The sequence below is a fragment of the Momordica charantia genome (genome assembly GCF_013281855.1).
Source record: "Momordica charantia cultivar OHB3-1 chromosome 1 unlocalized genomic scaffold, Mcharantia_2.0 BLBB01000001.1, whole genome shotgun sequence".
NCBI lineage: Eukaryota > Viridiplantae > Streptophyta > Magnoliopsida > Cucurbitales > Cucurbitaceae > Momordica > Momordica charantia.
In genome coordinates this window covers 19,036,732-19,054,250 of record NW_028275157.1, presented here as the reverse complement: position 1 = coordinate 19,054,250, position 17,519 = coordinate 19,036,732, and the positions used below count along the sequence as shown (strand labels likewise).

The 17,519-nt window shown below is 35.0% G+C and overlaps 2 protein-coding genes and 1 long non-coding RNA gene across 5 annotated transcripts; all 3 read left to right on the top strand.

Moving 5' to 3' along the window:
* Nucleotides 1–1,749: 1,749 nt before the first annotated feature.
* LOC148213391 (uncharacterized) lies at nucleotides 1,750–4,657 on the top strand. Its single transcript, XR_015788281.1, has 2 exons — nucleotides 1,750–2,872; nucleotides 3,635–4,657. It is a non-coding gene; the product is annotated as an uncharacterized LOC148213391 (long non-coding RNA).
* A 1,508-nt stretch (nucleotides 4,658–6,165) lies between these two features.
* On the top strand, nucleotides 6,166–9,770 carry LOC111005485 (phosphoenolpyruvate carboxykinase (ATP) 1). The gene is made up of 11 exons (XM_088127181.1): nucleotides 6,166–6,301; nucleotides 6,401–6,615; nucleotides 7,035–7,213; nucleotides 7,285–7,438; nucleotides 7,527–7,712; nucleotides 7,787–8,085; nucleotides 8,176–8,349; nucleotides 8,452–8,517; nucleotides 8,603–8,781; nucleotides 8,890–9,228; nucleotides 9,313–9,770. The coding sequence occupies exons 2-11, from the start codon at nucleotides 6,425–6,427 to the stop codon at nucleotides 9,454–9,456; spliced, it is 1,911 nt and encodes a 636-aa protein (XP_087983307.1). The 5' UTR covers nucleotides 6,166–6,301; nucleotides 6,401–6,424; the 3' UTR covers nucleotides 9,457–9,770.
* Nucleotides 9,771–12,156: 2,386 nt separating this feature from the next.
* Nucleotides 12,157–16,769, top strand: LOC111005784 (uncharacterized). Of its 3 annotated transcripts, none has more exons than XM_088126333.1 (9): nucleotides 12,157–12,456; nucleotides 13,301–13,564; nucleotides 14,031–14,145; nucleotides 14,637–14,705; nucleotides 14,789–14,909; nucleotides 15,037–15,587; nucleotides 15,698–15,846; nucleotides 16,119–16,205; nucleotides 16,301–16,769. In XM_088126333.1, exons 2-9 carry the CDS (start codon nucleotides 13,311–13,313, stop codon nucleotides 16,410–16,412), a joined length of 1,458 nt encoding a protein of 485 aa, XP_087982459.1. In that variant the 5' UTR covers nucleotides 12,157–12,456; nucleotides 13,301–13,310; the 3' UTR covers nucleotides 16,413–16,769. The 3 variants fall into 3 exon arrangements, with proteins under 3 accessions (XP_087982459.1, XP_022133106.1, XP_022133105.1); XM_022277414.2 differs by having other exon boundaries at nucleotides 12,158–12,456; nucleotides 13,311–13,564; nucleotides 14,786–14,909; XM_022277413.2 differs by having other exon boundaries at nucleotides 12,158–12,456; nucleotides 14,786–14,909.
* Nucleotides 16,770–17,519: the final 750 nt, after the last annotated feature.

Sequence of the window (17,519 nt, the reverse complement as noted above, 5' to 3'; positions counted from 1 at the left end):
ATGAAAAACGTAGATTAAATCATGATTTGACCACTCATGCCTATGATCTAAATCAATTCCATTTTTGTCAAAATTTGGCTGCATTGCCACTGCACACAGATTAAAGCTTCTGTCTTATATAGCTTTGTTATATCACATTTACAAAATTCGCCTCGAACTCTAAGGTCGGAACAATTATTTATTTATTATTATTATTATTTTGTTAAAACATAACTCTATTCTTCCAACTTTTATAGTCTTCACACGTGATTTTTTTAATCCCCTAAAAACGATATTTATATAAATTAGTTGGGGGTGCTCGTGCTAGTAGTTTTAAAAACTATGTGAATAAATGAAGAAAAGGGAGTAAATTGAAATATTACATGACTATATTAGAGTTTTTAACAATCGGTACATTTGTCATATATGATTTAAAGTTAAATCATTATAAAAAAAATAATAAAATTAAAATATTACGATAATGATTTAGCACTTTAATTTTTAATAAATTAGAATAAACAAATTTTAATTTTAAAACGACACCAAATATATATTCAAAACTTTTATGATTTATTTATTAAAAGTCTAACACATCTTTAAGGTCTATGCACGTGTGCAAGACGATAAAGTTGAAATGAAAATCTTTTTCTGATCTGCGTTTGAAATTATAAAATTCAAATTGGTACCAAGAGATTTTAGTTCTGAATGTACAAATATATTAGTTAATTGTCACTTTATCTTTTTTAATTTATCGAGGGCACGTGGACATCAAATCATTCTTTCTTATCTAAAATACTAAAATGTGTGGGAATTTAATTTCACGTTGTAATAATGATAGTCAAATCCCATTATTTTAATAAATTCACATATATATTTTGATAGATATGCAATTTTTTATGTTGTTTTGGTATTAGCGAATAAACTAAGAAAGAGCTAATTACATAAATGACGATATATCAATAAATTTTAGATCTTGAAATAAAACTACTGACATTTTAAAAGTAATATACAATATTTTTGCCATCTAATATAAATTAAATATTATATTAACAATAATTGACTAAACGGTGCTAATTTTCTTAAACGGCGTCGCAAACGACTCGCGGTTCCGTATTGGGTTGGGGGAGTGGGACAGGAGGGACGGTGAAGCTCGATGATTTGGAGCCAACCATATGTGACGTGGCGCTTGCCGTTCCCACGTCACCGTGCAATGGCTGCCAGCCAATAACGAAAATTGACCACACCTGTCACCAAACCATACCCTCACTTTATTTTGCTTATTCTGATTCCAATAATAATTTACTGGAAATAGGCTTGGTTGTAAATTTGCAATTTGTTTCTATTTTCTAGTTTTTTTTTTCGATTTCATAAATAAAACTTGTTAGATAAATATCTGGCTTTATTGCTTTTAATTTTGCAACTCCTACTACCCCACATATCTCCACAATATGGTATGATATTGTCCGCGTCCTCACGCTTTTGCTTTTGGTTCCACCAAAACGCCTCATACCAATGAACATAATTGTCCTCTCTTATATACTCATGATCATTCTCTTTCCTAGTTAATGTGGGACTTTGTTTGCAACCACCTTACAAACCCAACAAACTTTTACCAACTTCACAATTGAAATACGATTAGTGCGGGTAAAAGTGAAAATAATTAAATTAAATAAAATATATAATTTTGTTTAAACAAATTAAAAGATGGATGGTAGAATTTAAAAAAAAAATTAAAACATTTTTTTAGAAAAAAAAAATTAAAACGTTGATGACAAATTTGAAACAAGCACTATATATTATGGATATTTAGTAGTTCAACCATAAATATTTAGGCATGCAATGACCACATGCATGTATCTCTACGTCGAGTGTTTGAGATGCCTTTCATCCTAGGGCTCATATGTCTCGACATGTGATTTGATTTCCTGATTGTGTTTTTTGAACATTTCTTTTTTTTAGTTGGTTGGCTATTTGTGTTTGTGATGGTATGATTGCATTTGGCAGGTTTATCGCATCGTATTTTTGCCAATGTGTTTCACATCTAGAATGAATTTATAGTACTATTAGAGGTCATTCACATAGAAATATTGAGTGTGGAGGATTGCTTAAGCCGCCTTTATATCTCATATTTGAAGATAGCATTATTCTAGGATCCCAGGAGAGTTATTTATTGTCCAACCTTAGTTATATTACATATTGTTCATAGCGATGTCAATGATTTATTTGTCATGGATGAAATTACCTTATCAAATTTCCATGATTGAAGTTAGGAAAGCGATATGGGTCAAGGACACCAGGGTCAGACTACCAAACCAAACAAGACCTAATCCGACTCAGACTTGGTTTAGCCGGTCTACTCGAACTAATCTAAGGAGACTCTCTTTATAAATAAGAGGAGAGACCTAAGGTGCGATATACGACACTCTCACAGTTTTACTTTTGATATTCTTTACAACTGAACTTTTCGTTGACTTAGACATTATGGTAGGATTATGTAAGGATTGTTTAGTCTTTTTGTAACAAAAAAAAAGAGAGAAATTTGGGGAAATATTAAAGATTGAAGTTAAAGGGTATATTGGTCTTTTAACTTAAAAGAAAAGAGAAAAAAAAAAGAATTTGGTTTGAATTTTAAAGGCGACACGCGTGTGTGTGGTGTTGCCTTAGGAAAGTTGTGTGTGACGTGTTTTAAAAAAAAAAAAGAGAGAGGAACAGAAAAGGAAAGAAAAGAAGAAAGAAGGGAAAAAAAAAAAAGAACAGAGAGGGGTGAAACGAAAATGGAGAAGGAAAAAGGAAGGAGAGAGAACGATGGTGAAGAAGAGAAAGAAGTGGAGAAGAAGAGTTTGAAGAAATTTGTTTTAAAAGCAGTGGTACGGAGTTATGGATTCATAGTTTGGTAAGTTTTTTTAAAACTAAGTAGGAGAAATCATGGGTTATAGGACTTTTTAAGGTGAAATTTTGTGGGTTTTCTTCTTTAGAAATTCTGTGAATCTGTGGATTTTTGTGGTTGTCTTCAAGAAATTGCTTAGAAGAAAATTTGAATTTCTGGCCTTAATAATCGTTTTACAGAAAACGTAAACGTTATTATGGGTATCTTTAATGGTGGAATTTGAGGGGAATTTGTGAAGAAGAAGAAGGAAAATGAAGGTTGAGTTTATGGAATTTTGGAAGGTTCGAAGAGTAGGAGTTTAGAGAGGAGTTCATGAAAAGAAAAAGGAAAACAGAGAAGGGTAATTGATAAGAGAAGGAAGAAGTTGCAGAAGAAGAAAAAGAAGGAAGAAAAAGAAAGAAGAAAAGGCCGTGGGTTTGGTAGGAGAAGAGAGAAGAGAGAAAAAGAAGATGAGTTGTTGAACAGAGGAGAGAGAAAGGGATTTGGGATAAAAATGAATTAAGAAGAGTAAGAATGAATTGGTAAAAGAAAGGGGAAATCACGTCAGAAGTGAAAGGAAGAGAAATTCAATGGGTATTGGTGGACCCACTAATAAATGATATGAGAGAGAAAAATGGTGGGCTGTTAATGAAGAGGGAGAATGAATTATAAAATTGGATTTACGTGGATTAATTTGGAAGATAATATAATTTCATCTGGGAACAAAAATATGTTGAAGTTAAATTGGATTAAAGCATGAATTAATTTGGTATTGAATCGATATTTCAGGTTAACCAGAAATTGGAACGAAGGACGACCGAGTTTGAAGGATTTATGAGTGGTTAATTTATTAAATGTTTTGGATATTATTATTGGAATTTGTGAGTGGTTAATTTATTAAATGTTTTGGATATTATTATTGAAATTTGTGAGTGGTTATTTAATTAAATGGTTTTGAATACCTATTGATATAGAATTTATGAGAAATTATATATTATGTATGATTTAGCATTTCTGCTAAGAAGGAAAGAAAATGTGTTTGTTCGAGAATTTAGAAATGTTTTTGAGAATTTAGAAATGTTTTATGATGTAGAGAAATATTTGAAGAAAGATATGAAATGTTATTTAGAAAGAGATTTCAGAAAATAATATTAGAATTTCATGAAATGTTCTCATAAAGAAAGATTTTAGAAATGATTTGAAAAAGAAAGAAAAGTTCTTAGAAAGAAGGAAAGAAGAATTTTAGAACAGTTTATCAGATTGAGAAAGAAGTTTTCAACCACTATATTATTGTATCCAGGTGATTACCCATATGCTATGTGAATGTGTTTCTATAGTATACCCAGAAATAGAAGGTCTTTGGGACCATTTACTCCACGTGTTGAGAGAATTATTCTGCTATGCGTATTGAGATTACTCTATGCTAGTAGACCAGAATTATTCGGCTGTGTGTATTGAGATTACTCTACGCCAGTAGAGCAGAAAAGAAGGTGGATACATGTGTGGTGTTGAGTTTTATCTATCTGTTTTATGTTTGAAGAGGAATGTTTTATATGTTTTAGAATGTGTTTTAGCGCATGTTGAGAAGTTGGCGTAACTAGGATGCAGGGGAATGCCGGGGCGATAAGGGCCAAATCCGGATTTCGAATCCTGGTCCGAATCCTGGACTTGGGAGCGTTGTCTTTTTGGTTTGCCTGTAAAGAAATTGTTGTTACAAGTTTGATTTTGAGAAGTTTACTGAGTTTTATGAAATGTATAACGTTGCTCTAGTTTTACTCGAATTTTAATGAGAATGATTATTACTTCAGTTTTCTGATGTTTGTTTTAAGAGCTGAATTTTTAGTTGTTTATGAAAGGAAGTTGACGACAATATTTTCTTATTAACTTACCACTCACTGAGCTTCTCAGCTCACGGTTTATGTTTTGTTTTCCCCCCAGGTTGTTTCTGAATTTCTGAGTTTCAAGAAGAATTTAGTTCAGCTCCTGCCACCCCGAGTTGTTCAAGAGTTGCATATCTCTTTGTATGTAGTTTAGTTGGTTTGTAAGAAATTTTATCTGCATTCTGTTGTTAGGAAAAGAATGTATCGAATGGATGTAAAAATGATTGTTTGGTTAAGATTAATATTTCATTGTGCATCCATTCAGAGTTGCTTTCAGGTCAAAGGAAAGAAAGAAGTTGACCACTGACTTCATAGTTAATCGAGGTCTGTGGTTGGTGCGACTCGTTCTAGGGCTAGTAAGTGTTTGGGACGGGTCGTGTCAGATTAGCACTACATAAGTGTGTAGATCTATTGTATGTGCAGGTGTTCGTTGGAGTTTTCGACGTCTCGGAGACTGGATCCAAATTCTTATATGAACAGTGCTATTACTGACAAGATAGCATTTATTATAGATCTAAATCGTAAATAGGGTTTTCTTTGAAACTTATTTTCATAAATAGATGGTTAATTTGTATTTTGCTTGTGTTTTTTACGTTGTCAATTTTATTGGTAGGTCCCTTAAAAAACAATACCTTTTTTTAATTGTGTTTTTATATTATACTTGAATTTGATTTTTTATTATTCAACAAATTGAGTTTTAATTTTATTATGCTATTTAGGTAAAATTTTAAAATTTTTGTTATATTTGGTATGGAATTTTTTTTTTTGACTTAAATTTAGATTCTGTCCAAAAAAATCACAGCCACAAAAAACTTTCTAATTTAAAAATAGCAAAGAGACAAAATTTGTGATTCAAAGAAGGAAAAGATCAAACTGTGGCGTTGAAGTTGCGAGAAAGGTCTAAGTTGCCATTGGCAATTCTCCAACTCCACGTCAGGTCGTCAACAATGTTTTGCGCGCTTTTTTTTTCTTTGTGCCATAAGCCTTATAAAAAATTCGTCGGAATTTTCGGGTCGGCGACTAAAATAACATATTGAGTATTTTTCTTTTTGTTTGTTCGTTTATTTTTTTTTTCCTTTTTGCTGGCATCTGGAGATTGAACCGAACCGAATCAATATATTAAGTTTAACTTTAATCAAACCAAACCTGTCCTCGAAAAAATATACACACTAATTTTTGACCAATCTTATTTCTTTGATCAATTTGGTTCGGTTTAGTGGATATAAAATTAAACCAAACCGACTTAGACCTGACAAAAACAAAAAAACAAAAAACAAAAAAATCAAGTATTTAGCATTTTCCTAACAATTAGGTGGGTTGACCATAGAGATTAGCATGATACCTAACTCTAGGTTGCCCGTGTATTTCTCATGTTTATTTTTCATAGGACTTTTAACCATGGTCAAGTTAACTGTCGAAACTGTCCTTTAAAAGGGTTCCCATAACTCAAATTTCACATAATCCTTTCTGTTCGTTCTCTATAAAACTCATATGCACACCAATTTGATGGTTGAAGGAGCCTTCCCCTCCACTTGATTTCATTTCTCATTTTCCCCACTCAGCTTCCAAATTTCCGGTACATATTTCTCCTCTTCCACTTTCCTTTAACAAACATCCCAATTTCCAATTCTTAACATGAAAAAGGTTAATGAGCTACCGTTGTTGAATTTTTCAGTTGGGTTTGTTAGGATATATTGAGATGGCTGACAAGATAGAGAAAGTTACCTGCCACGATGACATCACATTACCGATCAAGGCCCAGACGATTGACGAACTCCATCACCTACAGAAGAAGCGATCCTCGCCGACTACTCCAATAGGTGCTGCTCAGACGGTCTTTTCTACAATTTCTGAAGAAGATCGCCAAAGACAACAACTCCAATCAATCAGGTAAAACACTATAGAAAATACTCAGCTCTTTACCCGTTATGATCTATTTTAATTTTGATCACGATTAGAAAATTCTTCACAGCTAATTAATTTTAAAAGAAAATGTATATCTCTTTATGAGTTGTAAGATCAATGGTAGCGGAGATAAAATAGAAGACCTAAGTATTTTATATTATTACTGTGACACATGCACGATTGCCGTTTAAGAACAAAACGAGCATAATAATTTTCGTGTTTATTTCCATGGGAATGGAGAAATGTGCCTATGGGATTAGACGATTCTATAAATTATTGTTCGCTACGTGTCAGAAAGCGAAATGAGTGACACGTGTATTTTATGAGTAGTTTTGTGTAATTTCGTTATTTTTATACCATTCGAAAGTGTCAATTTTTTTTTTTTTGTGGGTTGGAATATTCAGTGCATCGTTGGCTTCCTTGACGAGAGAAACTGGGCCGAATGTGGTGAAGGGAGACCCGGCCCGAAAAGGTGGAAGTGCGAAGGTTGCACACGTGGCGCACCACCATGTCGCACCCACCATCAACATCAGCGACAGCTCATTGAAATTCACACACATCCTCTACAATCTCTCCCCCGCAGGTTAACTTTTAAAATAAATAAATCCATAATTCAACAAAAACGACATCGTTTAACTCGAGGAATTGAAACAGAGTTGTACGAGCAAGCCATAAGGTACGAGAAGGGGTCGTTTCTAACTTCCACGGGAGCATTGGCGACGCTGTCCGGAGCCAAAACCGGGCGGTCCCCCAGAGACAAGCGAGTTGTCAAAGATGAAACTACAGAGAATGAGCTGTGGTGGGGAAAGTAAGTAGTATTCTATTCGCCTCCCCAAATGGTTTTAATTAATGATCGGATGATCGATCATAATGTAATTTAATTTGTGGGTTGGCAGGGGATCTCCAAATATTGAAATGGACGAGCACACTTTCTTGGTGAATAGAGAGAGAGCCGTGGATTACTTGAACTCTCTGGACAAGGTATTTGTGAACGACCAATTCTTGAATTGGGATCCCGAGAACAAGATCAAAGTTAGAATCGTTTCTGCCAGGGCTTACCACTCGCTGTTTATGCACAACATGTAAGTAAAATTCAACATTTAATGAATTATATATTAGTCCAATTATTTGAATAATTGGGGGGGTTTTTTGGCAGGTGCATTCGACCAACGGACGAAGAGCTGGAGAAATTTGGGGCTCCGGACTTCACCATATACAACGCGGGGCAGTTCCCTTGCAACCGTTTCACACATTACATGACATCTTCGACGAGCGTGGATATGAATTTGAGAAGGCGGGAGATGGTGATTCTTGGAACCCAATACGCGGGTGAGATGAAGAAAGGGCTGTTTAGTGTCATGCATTATCTCATGCCCAAGCGCCAAATCCTCTCTTTGCATTCTGGCTGCAACATGGGCAAAGATCGCGATGTCGCCCTCTTCTTTGGATTGTCAGGTAGTTTATTCATCCTTTAACATAACACATATTCATCTAGATTTAAGCTGGTAGGGTTTATCAGTTTTAGAGATATGAATTTTGTTTTAGGCACGGGAAAGACGACTTTATCAACCGATCACAACCGGTTCTTGATCGGGGACGATGAGCATTGCTGGAGTGAGAGTGGGGTTTCGAACATCGAAGGGGGTTGTTATGCCAAGTGCATTGACCTCTCTAGGGAGAAAGAGCCAGATATCTGGAACGCCATCAAGTTTGGAACCGGTAACAACAATATTCATAATTCTAATTTTTTTGTTAGCTCACTTCTTTTTCTTCTTCTTTTTTTTTTTTTTTGAAATGGGTTTCTTTGATTTGAATTGGCAGTGTTGGAGAATGTAGTGTTCGATGAGCGCACCAGAGAGGTTGACTATTCTGACAATTCAGTTACAGGTAGGAATTAGAAATTTACTATATAGTTAGTTATATATCAAGATTTAATTTGTAACGTTATGGGGGGGGTGTGTTTTGATTTCAGAGAACACTCGAGCAGCATACCCAATTGAGTACATACCCAACGCTATGATACCATGCGTGGGCCCACACCCAAAGAACGTCATATTATTGGCTTGTGATGCTTTCGGGGTGCTGCCCCCTGTGAGCAAGCTCAACTTGGCCCAAACCATGTACCATTTCATCAGTGGATACACTGCCTTGGTAAAAGAAATAAAAATAAAAATGAATACTTCTTTTGTTTTTTTTTTTGTCTGGGTAATTAAATTTTTGTGATTTGAGGCTAATTGGTTAAATCAACGTGTGATTTAGGTGGCGGGAACGGAAGACGGCATAAAAGAGCCTCAAGCGACGTTCTCGGCCTGCTTTGGTGCGGCGTTCATAATGTTGCATCCTACCAGATATGCGGCCATGCTAGCCGAAAAGATGAAGAAGCACGGCGCCACCGGCTGGCTCGTCAACACCGGCTGGTCCGGCGGCCAATATGGCTCTGGTAGCCGGATTAAGCTTTCCTACACCAGAAAAATCATCGACGCCATACATTCCGGCGAGCTCCTCAATGCTGATTACCGTAAAACCAAAGTCTTCGGCCTCGAAATCCCCGCTGCCATTGAAGGAGTCCCGTCCGACATTTTGGACCCAATAAACACTGTAAACTTTCTCAACCAACAAAATATAAAAAAACAAAAAACTTTTTTTTTTTAATTTCTGACATTTTGTTTTTTGATTTTGCAGTGGTCGGACAAGAAGGCGTACGAGGACACGCTGCTGAAGCTGGCGGGTCTGTTCAAGAACAACTTCGAAACATTTACCAATTACAAGATTGGAGAAGACAACACTCTGACAGAGGAAATCCTTGCCGCCGGTCCAAACTTTTGAAATTCAAATTAATAAAAAAATAAAATAAAGGGTTTCCAGTTCCAGTAGTGGAAATAATTCATCTGTAAAATGGTCAGCGTCTATTTATTATTATTATTATTTTTATTTTCCTTTAATTCTTTTTAATGACGATTTGTTAAGGCTTAAGAGAGCTATATTTATTTATGTTGCTTCCCTCCCACTTGTTTTGAAGGCCAAGAGTTGGGATATAGGGGAGAGAGATTTGTTTCTAGTTTAATAATACATGGCCATGTAAAAATACCAGAATTCTCGATATATTTATTTGAGTTAATATACTTGCAGATTCTGAAGAATTGTTCTTCTCTTGTTTAGCTTCTTCATCTTCTTGTGTCTTGATTAAATTTCCTACATAAAATCCAAAATGAATGATATGGGAAAGTTTAAATCTATCTGAAGCAAATACAAAAATGTTTCCTATATATACAATTCATATGAGTTGTTAAAATTTAGTAACCTAATACCATATATTTATAACATTCACCAAAAAAGAAAATCTATATCTTCTTAATTGTAGAGCCTAAAAACAAAATTTAAGAGTCTACTTTTTGAAATTTGACGAAAATTTTAAAAAAGTCTTTAAAATATATTACGAACAAAAGCACATGCATTAAATAAACTGTTTACCTTCTTAATTAAAACGAAATTTTAGCCTACCTGGATTATTATAGTTGATTTAACTGTACTTGATTAAAATCTGTTCAATTATACTTGAGTCCATTCTAGAGTCGGCGAGTGATTCTAATTAATTTGTACTTTTAAACTAAATATTGCTTCAATGTAATACAACCATAATGAGAAATGGATATTTCGATAGAAATGGATTTGGGAGGTGCAATTGAACCTATACAATAAGGAAATGAGCTTCTATGCTCAATAGAATTCAAGAGGGTTATCAAGAAGAGGCTCGGTCTTTTAACAACTCTCCTTTACCATCGAACAATATATCCTTAGGAGTGATTTAGGAGTGAAACAAATCAGACCAACTTGAAAAATCAAATCGATTCGAACCAATTTAATTTGGGCCAATCATCAGCTAGAACCAAATAGAATCGATAATATTCGGTTCAGATTGGAGTTATAACTTATAAGCGAAAGAAATTAGGGTATCTTCATCTCCACTAAATTGCTCATGGCCTCACCTCAGTCTTACTCAGCACGTTCTCACACTCAGCAAATCGACACCAGACTCTTACGACCGGCGACCCACCACACTCGACGACTTGCACCCTCCTCCCTCCCTCCCTCATATTATCCATTTCTCTTTTGTCGTAGAAGAAACTACCCTTAGATGTCGGTGGCCCTTGATCCTCAGACGGCCAGTGACCCATCGCCATAAATGAGGTCGAACATCAAGTGACATACTCCATGTATCTTGGAAGTATGTTGTTTTAAATATGATAAATAAAAGTGGCACAAAAAATTCCATCCAGGTGAATGATCTCTACTAGTGCGATACATCAATACTAGTTATGTATCCCATAGGTAAATACTGTATGAAGAGCCCAACGCTTTCCTTATATAATGCAAATATAGAGAAATTAAGAATATTCAAACTAGGTTTTTTTGGTACAACATATTTGGGTATTGAGATTTGAACATCCAACCTCAAGAAAAAGAGTAGATGTCATTTATCTAAGTTTATGACAAGAATATTCCAACTAGGGTTGAGATCTTGAAAGACTAAGGATGAGGTAGTTAATTAACTTCATTAATTAAAATTTTTTTTGTCACTTATGCCATTTAATTCTATATTTTTAATGTTACGTTTATGTAAACACTTTCGTTAATATTTAATTTACACTTAGCCTAAAATGCCATGTTATGCCAACGTTCTATTAAATTGAATAAAAAAGTTTAGTGATGACCACTAAAATAAAATTCAACTATTGTTTCAATTAATGAATTTTTGTTAGTTGAATCTATATAATCCTAACATTTTAATAAATTTTTAACAAGTCCACTGTATCCATCTCATCACTGTACTTCCAGAAGTTTATATTGAATTTTTTAACTTTAGATTTGGTGTCTAACAAACCCTTATCATTAAGTCCAAGAATAAATGCTTGTACTACCACCAAATACTCCTGCCCAAACTTAATCTATGATATAAAAAGAATTTTTTTCAAGAAAGAGAAAAAAATTTACACAAACTTTTTATGCGCATAATCCTTCGCTTCTAAAAATTTAGGTGAGGCAAGTTAGAGAATACTGTATACTTTTTAAATTACAATAAAGTAACAAGAGACTGTCTTTGCTTCGATACCCATTACATACAAATATAATATTCAAAGAATGTAGCTGGTCCTGTGAGTTTTTAAGTGTTTAACTTTTAAATTTGAGATATCTTCACATTTAAAGGAAAAAAAAAAGAAAAGAAAAAACCTTTAAATTTGAGAAAGGATTAAAAGGAGGAAGGAAGGTATCTTTGTAAATGGGCCGAGACGAGGTCCGGATTCGTATACTTTTGGGCCAACAAATGAGCCCAATAGGTAAAGAGGTCGCTCTAGCCCGCGTGTAGAATCGTAATTTGAAGGGTAAAAGGCGAGAGAGGGTTTAAAGCGCGTGAAATCTAAATTTACGCGTAAAACGATGATTTGTTGGTTGTAATTAAGAAAGTAAATTGGAAGAAAAAAGGGAGGGGATTCTTTTTGCCTTTAATAATGGAATAGACTTTGGAAACTCATTTTTTCCTAAACGGACTAACGAGGCCTCCGCATAGTCGATCCCCGAACACATCCACAATATGAATAGGTCACGACGACCCCCGCGCACGTTAGTAATTCCCCCTTCCCTTCTCGCCCCTTCTTCTTCCCCTCTCTATTTTATCTTTCCTGCCCCTGCGGAACCCCCTTTTTTCCGTTCGCCATCGCAATCCATCTGCAGATCTCCCGATTCCCCGCTCCTGCGCGCTGATTTCCATTCCTTTTTCCTCAATTTCGCCAAGGATCTGTTCCGATTCTAGATTCGATTCGTTTTCAGGTATTTTTTTATTATGTCGATCTCGTTTATATTGCGCGATTCTTCGATTTTCGATGTGTGTTCTCTCTTTTTTTTTTCGCGGTTTGTTCGATATTTGTTGGTTAGGGATTGCAGATCTGCAATTTTTCGATCTCGATTATGGCTTCTTGATTATTAGGTTGGGTTTAGGTTTTGATTGATTTTAATCGGTTCTTTCGTTTTTAATGGGTTCTCCGTACTCGCACCGTCGATCTGGTGGTTGTCTTGGAACTGCCTTTTTACGAAATCGAGGTCGATTGTTCCGATTCAATTGAATTGGGGACTTTTCAAGTTCAGTTTTTGATTTTTGGTTTTGGTTTGATAAATTAGGTTTAGGGTTTTTTTTAATGTCTGAGTGAGGAAACCATATTTCATCAAGCAATCAGGTAGTTTTGATCGAATAATTAGGGGAATTATTGATGAAATCATGTTACTTCTTGTAATCTAAAATAACTTCGATTTGTGAATGGAGTTTTTAAATTATAAACTACCCTAATTTTTGGTGCGTGAGAAATTCCTCCATTCAAGTTCAGAAACTTTGTATTTCATTCCCATAAAATATCATTTCGTTGTTATTTTACAATGAACTTTGTAATCCACATATTTATTTATTCAGTGTTGGCAATTATATTCCCTGGTCTTACCCATTGTTACGAGTTTTCATTTTGCTTTCTGGTATCCTGCATTTTAGTAGATGATTTTATGAAGTTCTCATGCTCAAGTTTAGAAACATGTGATGCTATCTCAAATAATGTAAAAGAAGAGCTACATGTTTCTTTCCTTCTGGATATTTTTTTTTTGAAGTTTTCAACCATTAATCATACAGTGTGGCACAGATGGAACATCCAATTGAAGACTATGATGAATATGATGAATACGAAGAATATGAAGGTGATGATCAAATGTATGAAGAAGAAGAGGAGGAATATGAAGAGGTAGAAGACCGTAAGCCTACCAAGGAAGAATTAGAATACCTTGAACTAAGGCAACGATTGAAAGAGCAAATTAGAAAGCAGTCAAAAAAAGATGGCAGTAAAAAAGATGGCGGTTCTCACATGAACTCCAGAGATAAGAAGCTTCCCTATGATAAGTAAGTTACAGCCTGAAGCCTGAGCTTGACATGATAGAACTTCTGTCTTAACATGTTTGTGCATTTCTTTTACATAAACATTTCACATTGGTGGATTATAGTGCTGAAGTTAGTTTAGAGTCAGAATGTTTGTCATGACTCATATTACATGATAAGGGCCACAGAGCCAAGTGGACCAGTATAATTTACGTTTCAATGGATGTGCACGTTTATCTATGAAATATAGGTATCTATTTTCTTTTTTGTGGGTATACCATGTTCTTTTTAATGATAGAAATCAAATACTATCTTCTTGGGAAATCTTTAAAAACATTTTTTTTGTATTCTTCTATTTCCAAATTAGCTGTGCCAGCAGTTGGTTGGTGTTGCAGCTAAAAGATTGTGCTTGTCTGTAATTTCCCACCATACACCTTTATAACATCTCAATTAGGATGCCAATGTTTGAAATTTTTGTTAATCTCTGCAGTTTTGGTTCATTCTTTGGTCCTTCCCAACCTGTCATTTCTCAAAGAGTAATTCAAGAAAGCAAGTCATTATTAGAAAACCAGCACTTGGCATCTAGGGTTTCCCACCATCATGATGTAAGTATCATTATTGTCATTTTGTGGTTGGTTCCAATTTTGTGTAGTGTTATATGTTTAAAAACTAACAAGAGAGAAGGTTTTTATTTTTTTATTATTTATCAGAATTCAATTGTCTATAGACCATGTTTTCATTCTCTATTGCTCAGGCTCTCAGCTACCTTGTACATGCTCATCATGTATTTTACTTTGGGTTTAATAAATTGACAGTATACCCACATGGGTACATGAAAAGAATAATTTTGCAAAGAATTGATTTAAATTCTGTTAATTCCAAGTTGGCCTGTGAAAAATTATTAGAAAATTTATCTGTTAGTGATATTCAACTTGCCGTTTCATCACATATAGAGTTAAATGTTCAATCAATTGTCAGAATCAAATGCAGGAAAAGAGATTTTGCAATCTTTTGCATGTACAATTTTCTATTTTGAGTGCATTTATTAATGTTCTTCGAAGAATATGAAACCTGATGAGTATGCTTGTGTTGGCAGAATAAAAAGAGTCACGGTCCAAATAGTGCAGCTCCCAAACCTAGGGTTCCACCCAAAATCATAAATGAGGTACTTCGGAATTTTTCCTTTTTACATTACTCCCCTCCTTCCCTTGTTGGATTTGATGGATATAATGAGTTATTATGCAGAAGAAGACGAAAGTTCAAAAGCTTAAGGACACCAGAGACTACTCCTTTCTATTTTCCGAGGATGGACATGTTCCTGCTCCTACAAAAGAGTCCTCATCTCATAGTGTTTCGGTTCCAAGTACTGGTATGTTGCTGTTGAATCATAACAATTGTAGCTGTCTTGTTTTAACTAAGAAACCTTATTTTTTTTAAAAAAATATAATCTATATAGAAAGAGAGAACTTACTTTTGTTTCTTTGATCCTGTTCTAGAGGCACGTTCAGCTCATGCTCTCATGAAAAATAAGCAGCCTCCGAGTAATTCTCGTCAGAATATTCATGTGGGTCATAAAGACAAAAAGTCTGTTTCCATCAATGGCGGCCAAATGCAGTCTAGAAACAAGCCAGCATCCTCTGGCAACCTCAATTCGTCAGTAATGAAGGCTAAGACACAATTGGGTAATAGGCACAACGGGAATGGTCCTGGCCGGCCAGTGAGTAATAGCCACAACGGGAATGGTCCTGGCCGGCCAGTGAGTAATAGCCACAACGGGAACGGTCCTGGCCGGCCATTGAGTAATAGCCACAACGGAAACGGTCCTGGCCGGCCAGTGAGTAACAGCAACAATGGGAATGGTCCTGGCCCGAAAGCCCCATCTGCTCTCGTGCAGAGGAAGACTTCTCTACCAGGTACAAAGAGTTCCGTACCTGTTGTTCACAAGCCATTACCATCAAAAGCACTTCCAGATAAGAGGAATGAAATTCGAGAACCTGCTAAGGCTAAAGTAACACCGAATCGTCTCATGTCATCGTCAAGACCCCAGGTTTTATTCCCTCTCAATGATAACCTCAGTTCAATCTGTATAGAAGTAATTTCCTTACTCCTTAGCTCGTTCTGGATGTACAACTTTTAATTGTGTCATGAAACTAACAGATGAGCAAGCCAGCACCACAAAGACAAGTTTCATCTCGTCCAGCTTTGAATGTTCAACGGCCGAAGAAAAGGCCTGCAAGGCCTTACTCTGATGATGAGGATGATGAGGAGGGCGGAAAAGCTATTAGTCTTATCAGAAAAATGTTCAGGTAAAGATTTTTTTGTTATTCTTTGATTATCATTCATTTTTATAAGTTAATTTCAGAGGAGAGAGAAGTCCCGTTACACCGTGCTCTTATTGGATGCATTTTTTGTGTTGTCATATGAACGTGCAAATTCAAGCCTATTGAGCTCTTATGGTTACTCCATTTTTTATCATGTAAAAAGCGACGGTTTCTTGTCTCTTGAAGATACACATCTACTGTTTTGGAATATTCTGATATCCTTTTATTCTGACACCGGGTTTCTGCCTTCTCTGCAGATACAATCCGAACAAGTTTTCCCGAGATGATGACGACAGTGATATGGAGGCCAATTTCGAAGATATAATGATGGAGGAAAAAAGAAGGTAAAGCTATAATATTTATTCGATTCATGTAATTCAGATTTAACTTTTTCTTGCAGTTCTATTTATATATTTTTTTACTGTCCCGTACCATACAGTGCAAGAATAGCAAGGAAGGAGGATGAAGAGCAACTTCGTTTGATCCAAGAAGAAGAAGAACGGGAGAGGCGTGCGAGAATTAAAAGGCTTAAAAGAGCGAAAGGGCAATAGTTAGTGATTTTTTTTTTTTAATGGGTAGATTTAATATTTGTTAATTTGATGAGAGATCATCGAAGAAGCCCCCGCCCCCAGCCCCCGCCCCCCCTTCACTTGAAATCAGTTTGGTTGTATCTTCAATTTCTTTAGTGCTAGAAGCTCCTGCTTAAATTACGGGGATTTAGTTTTTGTAGATTTCCAAAATTAAAATTTAACTTCGCCATTGAAGTCACCACCCTCACCTTGTATTTACCGAAAACCTCTGTTGCACCACAGTTTGTTTGTTTTTTTGTTTTTTGTTTTTCTTAAATCTTCTTTTCTTCTTGGAAATATTGTAAAAGATGAATAAAATTTGTGGTGATGATTTTGATACATTGGAAGGAGGGATTTGAAGTTTGAACTCGTGGTGGGGGGGAGAGATTGATGCTGAGTTGCGAACCGCTGAGCACCAATCTAAAACTATGAACAAAATGTTACTCCTGTCGGCATCATCATTATTCTAAATATTATTTTGATTTTAACACGTGGCGATGCTCAAATGGTTATGTCCGGAGATTTTTGTTTACTATAGTTTGTTTAGTCCTGTTAATTTATAATAATCATATGTTCAATTTTCTTTTTCTTAAATATGTTCACTTATTTTGAATTTGTCTTTATTTTCTTCTTATAGTATTAGATGATATAGATAATCTTTGGTTACAAAGATGGATTTTGTTGGATGTTATATAAAATAATGAATATTGTTCAATGTTCTTTTATGATCATTTTGTGATTTAATTCTATTACAAGTTAGATATTTTATATTTAATTGTTTAGAAAAACTTATTAGAGAATAATGTAATTACAAAATATTGAGTTTTAACCACTCTTGCTTTTTAGATTATGGAAAGTATTTTTCACCAAAGAGATATAATCAGAGAGAATATATATTGTTAGCATTGCTCTAACAATTTTTCAAAAGAAAAAAAAATGGTATTTATCTGACTTTTAATGGCCACGTTATTGCCATCATCATAAGAGGATCCATATACAAAATCTACCGATGACTACTCATGTCTGGCCGATAGTACTTCTGCTGAGATCTTGAAATTTTTTTGAGTACAACATGTCGAAAGTGAGATT

What these genes read in the sequence shown, in the direction of transcription:
- LOC111005485 (XM_088127181.1), top strand. Translation starts at nt 6,425, where the DNA reads ATGGCTGACAAGATAGAGAAAGTTACCTGCCACGATGACATCACATTA. An exon ending in AATGAGCTGTGGTGGGGAAA is followed by an intron (nt 7,439 to 7,526) that starts GTAAGTAGTATT and finishes GTGGGTTGGCAG; the next exon opens with GGGATCTCCAAATATTGAAA. An exon ending in TTCTGACAATTCAGTTACAG is followed by an intron (nt 8,518 to 8,602) that starts GTAGGAATTAGA and finishes TTTTGATTTCAG; the next exon opens with AGAACACTCGAGCAGCATAC.
- LOC111005784 (XM_022277414.2), top strand. Translation starts at nt 13,311, where the DNA reads ATGGAACATCCAATTGAAGACTATGATGAATATGATGAATACGAAGAA. An exon ending in CACCCAAAATCATAAATGAG is followed by an intron (nt 14,706 to 14,785) that starts GTACTTCGGAAT and finishes GTTATTATGCAG; the next exon opens with AAGAAGACGAAAGTTCAAAA. An exon ending in TGTTTCGGTTCCAAGTACTG is followed by an intron (nt 14,910 to 15,036) that starts GTATGTTGCTGT and finishes ATCCTGTTCTAG; the next exon opens with AGGCACGTTCAGCTCATGCT.